Genomic DNA, 8,067 nt, shown 5'->3' with positions numbered 1-8,067 from the left:
AACATCTGACTGCGGCATCCGGATGGGCAGCGACCCGCCCGCCCACAGCAGAAGAGAGCTGCACCTGACCCAGTGTTAGGAGGAGGTGCGATCCGCTTGCGGACAGGCACTGGGAGCAGCACAGAAGAGGGCGCCAAGGAGGGCCTCTGAAAACAGCAAGCTGAGCTTCCAAAACAGGACGAAGACAGAAAGACTTCACATTAAAAGCAAACAGACTCCAGGAGAACACCGAAACCTCCCCCCCCCCTTTTTTTTAACTCTGTTTTTACCTGTTCTATTTTCTATTACCCTCTTATTTTTACTTCTTAATTCATTTCTATTTCTCTTGGGTTTTGATGTCCTGTTATTGATTAGACACAGGTTTCAAATACATCTATTCATCTCCCCCCCCCCGTTTTTAAAGGTTTTAAAAGGACGTCTCAACCCGATTAATACTCTGCTTCAACTTGCTCTTCTATTATTCATTATACACTGTTTTCAAACCTTCTTTCTCCCTTCTTTTAAAATTCTTTCTCTCTCTCTCTCTCTTATTTTTTTCTTTTTTTCCTAAGTTCTATTCCTAAATAGGCATTAGATAAACTCCTTAAGGACCACAATAGATAACTGATACTCCATAAACCACAGTGCCAGAGAGGTATGAGCAAGATGAAGAAGCAGAGAAACCATTCCCAATTAAAAGAACAAGAGAAATCCCCTGAAAGAAAGATCAATGAAATAGATATCGATAGCCTACTAGATCAAGATTTCAAAAAAGGAGTGATCAAATTGCTGAAGGAATTAAAAGAGATCGTGTTTAGAGATATAAAATATGTCAAAAATGAAATTGAAGCTATAAAGAAGAGCCAAGTAGAATGGGTAAACTCATTGACAGAGATGAGGAATGATCTAATAGTTGTGCAAAGCAGACTAGATAATGCAGAGGAACGAATTAGTGATCTAGAAGACAGGACAACAGAAAGCACCCATTCAGAAGAACTACAAGAGAAGCAAATAAAAAATAATGAAAAGAGCATAAGGGACCTATGGGATAATATATAGCGTCCCAATCTTTGCATAATAGGGGTCCCAGAAGGGGAAGAAAGATCAAAGGGGATTGAAAAGGTTTTTGAAGGAATCATGACTGAAAACTTCCCAAACTTAAAGAAGGAATCAGATATCCAAGTACAGGAAGCTCCGAGGGTCCCAAACAGGAAGAACCCAAATAGACCCACACCAAGACATATCATAATCAAGATGGCCAGAGTCAAGGATAAAGAAAGGATTCTAAAGGCAGCAAGAGAAAAGCAAAAACTAAGTTACAAGGGAACCCCCATAAGGCTCTCAGCTGATTTCTCTACACAAACACTACAGGCCAGAAGGGAGTGGCAAGATATATTCAAAGTCTTGAATGAAAAATGATGCAGCCTAGGATACTTTATCCAGCAAGGCTATCCTTTAGGATAGAAAGAGAAATAAAGAGTTTCACAGACAAAAAAAAAGCTGCAGGAGTTTAGCAACACTAAACCCATGCTAAAAGAAATATTGAAAGGGCTATTCTAAATAGAAAAGCAGCAGGATGCTACAGAAATGAGAAACTCACAACTGGAAAGGTGATAACTCACGAATTACAAATAAAGTAAACACGAAATTATAAAAGAAGACATACAAATCACTGAGAGTCGGAGAGGGAGGCAGGGAAATATAGAATATATTTCTTTCTTTCTTTCTTAAATTTTTTTTAATGGTAGGATGGGTTTGAGATCATGTTACTATCAGTTTAATAAAAACAGTTATAGTAATGGGCTAATACATTTATGAAAAAGGGTAACCACAAGCCAAAAACTTACAAGGGAGTCACAAAAATTAAATAATATCCATGATAATACAAAGGAAAATAACCAAACCACAAAAGGAAGAAGAAAGGAACAAAGAGGATATACCAATTCAACTGCAAAGATAAGTTCAAAATGGCAATAAACACACATCTATCATTAATTACTGTAAATGTTAATGGACTAAATGCTCCAGTCAAAAGACACGGAGTGGCGGACTGGATAATAAAGCAAGAACCTTCAATATGCTGCATACAAGAGACCCACTTTAGGGAGAAGGACACATATAGATTGAGAGTGAAAGGATGGAAAAGGATATTCCATGCAAATGGAAAAGCCAGAAAAGCAGGTGTTGCAGTACTGATTTCAGACAAAATAGACTTTAAAACAAAGGCCATAAAGAAAGATAAAGAAGGACATTTTATAATGATTAAAGGAGTGATACAAAATGAGGATATTACACTCGTTAATATACATGCACCCAATATAGGAGTACCTAAATACATACAAGAATTACTAATAGACATAAAGGAGGATATTGATGGGAATACAATCATAGTTGGAGATTTTAACACTGCATTAACATCACTAGACAGATCTTCCAGACAGAAAATAAACAAGGCAACAGAGAAATTAAATAATACAGTAGAAAAACTAGATTTGGTGGATATTTTCAGAGCATTACACTCCCAAAAAATAGGATATACATTCTTTTCAAGTGCACATGGGACATCTAGGATTGATCATGTACTTGGACACAAAAGAAACCTCAACAATTTTAAGAAGATAGAAATTATCTCAAGCATCTTTACTGACCACAATGCCATGAAACTGGAAATCAACAACAGAGAAACAAAGGAGAAAAAAAGGAAAGCATGGAGATTAAACAATATGTTATTGAAAAAACAATGGATCAATGAGGAAATCAAAGCTGAAATTAAAAAATACCTTGAGACAAATGACAATGAAAGCACAACCACTCAAAACCTATGGGACACAGCAAAGGCAGTGCTAAGAGGGAAGTTTATAGCAATACAGGCCTTCCTCAAAAAAGAAGAACCATCTCAAATAAACAATTTAACCCACCATCTGAATGAATTAGAAAAAGAAGAACAAAAAGCCCCCAACAGAAGGAAGGAAATAATAAAGATCAGAGAGGAACTAAATACAATAGAGACTAACAAGACCATAGAAAAAATCAACCAAACCAAAAGCTGGTTTTTTGAAAAAGTAAATAAAATCGACAAACCTGTGGGCAAACTCACAAAGAAGAAAAAACAGAGAGCACAAATTAGCAAAATAAGAAAGGAAAATGGAGAACTTATAACAAACAAAATAGAAATACAGAATATCATACGAGAATATTATGAAAAACTATATGGAACCAAACTGGATAACCTAGAGGAGATGGACAAGTTTCTGGAAACATACTGTCCACCAAAAGTGAATCAAGAAGAATCTGAACACTTGAACAATCCGATCACTAGAAAGGAAATAGAAATAGCAATTAAAAACCTCCCTACAAATAAAAGTCCAGGACTGGATGGCTTCACCGGAGAATTCTACCAAACATACAAAGAAGAATTCATACCAGTCCTTCTCAAACTCTTCCAGATGATTGAAAAGGAGGGAATACTCCCAAACTCATTCTATGAAGCCACCATCACCCTGATACCAAAACCAGGCAAAGACACAACAAAAAAAGAGAATTATAGGCCAATATCACTGATGAACATAGACGCCAAAATCCTCACCAAAATTTTAGCAAGTAGAATCCAACAACACATAAAAATGATTATACATCATGACCAGGTGGGGTTCATCCCAGGGACACAAGGCTGGTTCAACATACGCAAATCAATCAGTGTAATACATCACATCAACAAGAGAAAGGACAAAAACCACATGATCATCTTAATGGGTGCAGAAAAAGCACTTGATAAAATTCAACACCCATTTATGATAAAAACTCTCGCCAAAGTGGGTATAGAGGGAACATATCTCAACATAATAAAAGCTATATATGACAAACCTACAGCCAGCATAGTACTCAACAGTGAAAAACTCAAAAGCTTCCCACTAAAATCTGGGACAAGACAAGGATGCCCACTATCACCACTCCTATTCAACATAGTCCTGGAAGTCCTAGCCACAGCAATCAGGCAAGAGAAAGAAGTAAAAGGGATCCAAATTGGAAAAGAAGAGGTAAAAGTGTCACTATATGCTGATGACATGTTACTATATATAGAAAACCCTAAAAGGTCCACACAAAAGCTACTAGAGCTGATTGAAGAATTCAGCAAGGTAGCAGGTTACAAGAGTAACATTCAAAAATCAGTTGCATTTCTTTACACTAATGATGAATCAATAGAAAAAGAAAGTAAAGAAACAATCCCCTTTAAAATAGCACCTAAAGTAATAAAATATCTGGGAATAAATGTAACCAAGGAGGTGAAAGAATTATACACAAAAAACTACAAACCATTAATGAAGGAAATTAAAGAAGACTTTAAAAAATAGAAAGATATTCCATGCTCTTGGATTGGAAGAATCAATATTGTTAAAATGGTCACACTGCCCAAGGCAATCTACAGATTTAATGCAATCCCTATCCAATTACCCAGGACATATTTCACAGAACTACAACAAGTCATAATAAAATTTATATGGAACCATCAAAGACCTAGAATCGCCAAATCATTACTGAAGAGAAAGAAAGAGGCTGGAGGAATAACTCTCCCAGACTTCAGACAATACTACGGAGCTACAGTCATCAAGACAGCATGGTATTGGTACCAAAACAGACATATAGACCAATGGAACAGAATAGAGATCCCAGAAATGAACCCACAAACTTTTGGTCAACTAATCTTCGACAAAGGAGGTAAGAATATACAATGGAATAAAGACAGTCCCTTCAGCAAATGGTGTTGGGAAACCTGGACAGCAGCATGTAAAACAATGAAGCTAGAACACTCCCTTACACCATATACAACAATCAACTCAAAATGGATCAAAGACTTAAACATAAGACAAGACACAATAAACCTCCTAGAGGAAAACATAGGCAAAACATTATCTGACACACATTTCAAAAATTTTCTCCTAGAAGAAATAAAAGCAAGAATAAACAAATGGGACCTAATGAAACTTACAAGCTTCTGCACAGAAAAGGAAACCAGAAGTAAAACAAGAAGACAACATACGGAATGGGAGAAAATTTTTGCAAATGAAACTGACAAAGGCTTGATCTCCAGAATATATAAGCAGCTCATACGACTCAATAAGAAAAAAATAAACAACCCAATCCAAAAATGGGCAGAAGACCTAAACAAGCAATTCTCCAAGGAAGACATACAAATGATCAAAAGGCACATGAAAAAATGCTCAATATCACTAATTATCAGAGAAATGCAAATCAAAACTACAATGAGGTATCACCTCACACCAGTCAGAATGGCCGTCATTCAAAAATCCACAAATGACAAATGCTGGAGAGGCTGTGGAGAAAGGGGAACCCTCCTACACTGCTGGTGGGAATGCAGTTTGGTGCAGCCACTATGGAAAACAGTGTGGAGATTCCTCAAAAGACTAGGAATAGACTTACCATATGACCCACGAATCCCACTCCTGGGCTTGTATCCAGAAGGAAATCTACTTCAGGATGACACCTTCACCCCAATGTTCATAGCAGCACCATTTACAATAGCCAAAACATGGAAACAGCCTAAATGTCCATCAACAGGTGACTGGATAAAGAAGAAGTGGTATATTTATACAATGGAATACTACTCAGCCATAAAAACTGAAAACATAATGCCATGTGCAGCAACATGGATGCCCCTGGAGAATGTCATTTTAAGTGAAGTAAGCCAGAAACAGAAAGAAAAATACCATATGAGATCGCTCATATGGGGAATCTAAAAAACAAAAACAAACAAACAAACAAAAACAAAGCATAAATACAGGACAGAAATAGACTCATAGACAGAGAATACAGACTTGTAGTTGCCAGGGGGGTGGAGGGTAGGAAGGCATAGACTGGGATTTCAAAATTGTAGAATAGATAAGCAAGATTACACTGTATAGCACAGGGAAATATACACAAAATGTTATGATAACTCACAGAGGAAAAAAGGTGACAGTGAGTGTGTATATGTCCATGAATGACTGAAAAATTGTGCTGAACACTGGAATTTGACACAACATTGCAAAATGATTATAAATCAATAAAAAATGTAAAAAATAAAAAAGAATATCAGCATCATTAGTGCAGAGAGTTTTTGTGTGTTGGTTTCCTCTGTCACCCTTGTGCCTTTAACAGTGTCTCCCATGTAATAAATGCTCAAGAAATACTTTTTAAATGTGTGAACGAAATGATTGGCATCTGGAAAGATCGATGAAAGCAGACTCAACTTTTCAGTGACAAAGCTTTGGCTCCCATTTCCCCATAGAAACAATTAACAGGAGCGCAGTTCTACTCTCGGGTGTGGTCAGACGCTCTTCAGTTTGCTGGTTTCACCAAACCTTGTCTTATCAGGACCTGCTTCACTCATCGAGGTCACCTGTGTGTCCTTTGAGTGCACAAGCTTTTGAAACTTTCCTATGAGAAGGGGCAGAAGTAGTGCTCACTTGGTTTGCAAGTCTGAATACAAACTTGCAGAGTGTGATAAACAGCACATTGCCACCTATGGTAGCTGCCGTGATGCGTGAACCGTACACTGGGTTCTTTTTGCTTTTATATACACGGAGTCTGCCAAACTTCTACTTTTCCCTTTTTTGTTCTTTCCCTAGGTCAGATCTATAGTGTTAGGTGGTCTGCCCATGAAATTAGGAGGCACCTAGGAAAGAATGAGGCAGTGATGATTGAAATCTTTCATTGAGAAGTGACAAGACCGTGGTGTGTGTCCTGCAGGTGTAGGTCACATACACTTGTCTAGGACCTGAAGACAAAATCTTAAAGGAACAAAAATCACACTGAATTTTTAATGCAGGGAAGGATAACTTTATTTTAGCACAGAAATAGACTAGGTTACAGAAAAGTCCTATAAAAAGGAAGTTAGCAGGATGATTTACGATGGTCAGGTGGGAGGGTAAAATCCGTTACTATAGCAGTGCTCCGGGCCATACCCATCTTCTTCAGTGGCATGGGCGGCTTCCTCACTGGCATCACGAAGCCCAATTTATTTGAGTAACATCAACCCCACTCCATGTGTCCTAAGAGTCAGCACAGTAGGTGGGTCTATATCTGTGAAGTCGGAGGGTAACAGAGACGGTGGTCACAGGGCATCAGCAGCAAGAGGAGGCACAGCACATGGGGCGGGGGCAGGTGGAGATGACACAGGTGGGGCGATAGCAAGTGGTGTGGCAGGAGACCTGGCCACAGACTGGGCGCAGGCAGCAGCAGGTGCGGCAGCAGCTGGAGCCACAGGAGCTGGAATCACAGCATCTGGGACGGCAGCAGCTAGAAATGCAGCAGGTGGGCTGGCAACACTCAGAGTGGCAGCACTGGGGTCTGCAGCTGATGGACTCACAGCACCTGGGACGGCAGCAGGTGGGCTGGCAGCACACGGACTGGCAGCACTGGGGTCTGCAGCAGCTGGACTCACAGCACCTGGGGCGGTAGCAGGTGGGCTGGCAGCAGATGGGCTGGCAGCACTGGGGGCAGCAGCAGCTGGAGATGCAGCATCTGGGTTGGCAACAGCTGGGCTGGCAACACTCAGACTGGCAGCACTGGGGTCTGCAGCAGCTGGACTCACAGCACCTGGGGCGGTAGCAGGTGGTCCTGCAGCAGGTGGTCTGGCAGCAGCTGGGGCGGCAGCAGGTCTCCTGGCAGAGGCCTTGGCCACATCCCTCCTCAGAACAGATGGAGCCACAGCAGGAGCTGACCATGTTGTTAATGCGAGGATTGGGGTTCCACGAGTGGGTTTCCACGGAGGTGCTTTCTTGAGTCTGAATGTCTCCTAACCCCTGTCCCCTTTTATACTATTCAGTTAACTGACATTACCATGAGCAACACCCTTTCCTCATTGTTTTTCCTACTGGGCAATCAATTAATATCACTAAGTTGATAATTATGTTTATCATGTTAATTACACCGATATCTAAGAAAAGCATCATTTCCTTTTTCTAGTGTTACGATTCACTGAAGCTTCTTAAACCATGTGAAACTATTTTTGTATTTCTTCCTCTCTAGTGTGTCTTCTAAGTTGGAAATGTCATATGATATTCTATTACTCAGTTTTTACATGTGTCA

General features: G+C 39.6%; 1 protein-coding gene across 1 annotated transcript; it reads right to left on the bottom strand.

Annotated features, from left to right (window-relative positions):
- Positions 1-6,793: 6,793 nt before the first annotated feature.
- On the bottom strand, positions 6,794-7,783 carry LOC141573605 (uncharacterized). The gene has a single exon (XM_074342827.1). The coding sequence runs from the start codon at positions 7,701-7,703 to the stop codon at positions 7,101-7,103; it is 603 nt and encodes a 200-aa protein (XP_074198928.1). The 5' UTR covers positions 7,704-7,783; the 3' UTR covers positions 6,794-7,100.
- Positions 7,784-8,067: the final 284 nt, after the last annotated feature.

Source organism: Camelus bactrianus, chromosome 16 (genome assembly GCF_048773025.1).
Source record: "Camelus bactrianus isolate YW-2024 breed Bactrian camel chromosome 16, ASM4877302v1, whole genome shotgun sequence".
NCBI lineage: Eukaryota > Metazoa > Chordata > Mammalia > Artiodactyla > Camelidae > Camelus > Camelus bactrianus.
The sequence above is the reverse complement of the archived record's forward strand: the minus strand, read 5'-3'. Positions and strand labels throughout refer to the sequence as shown.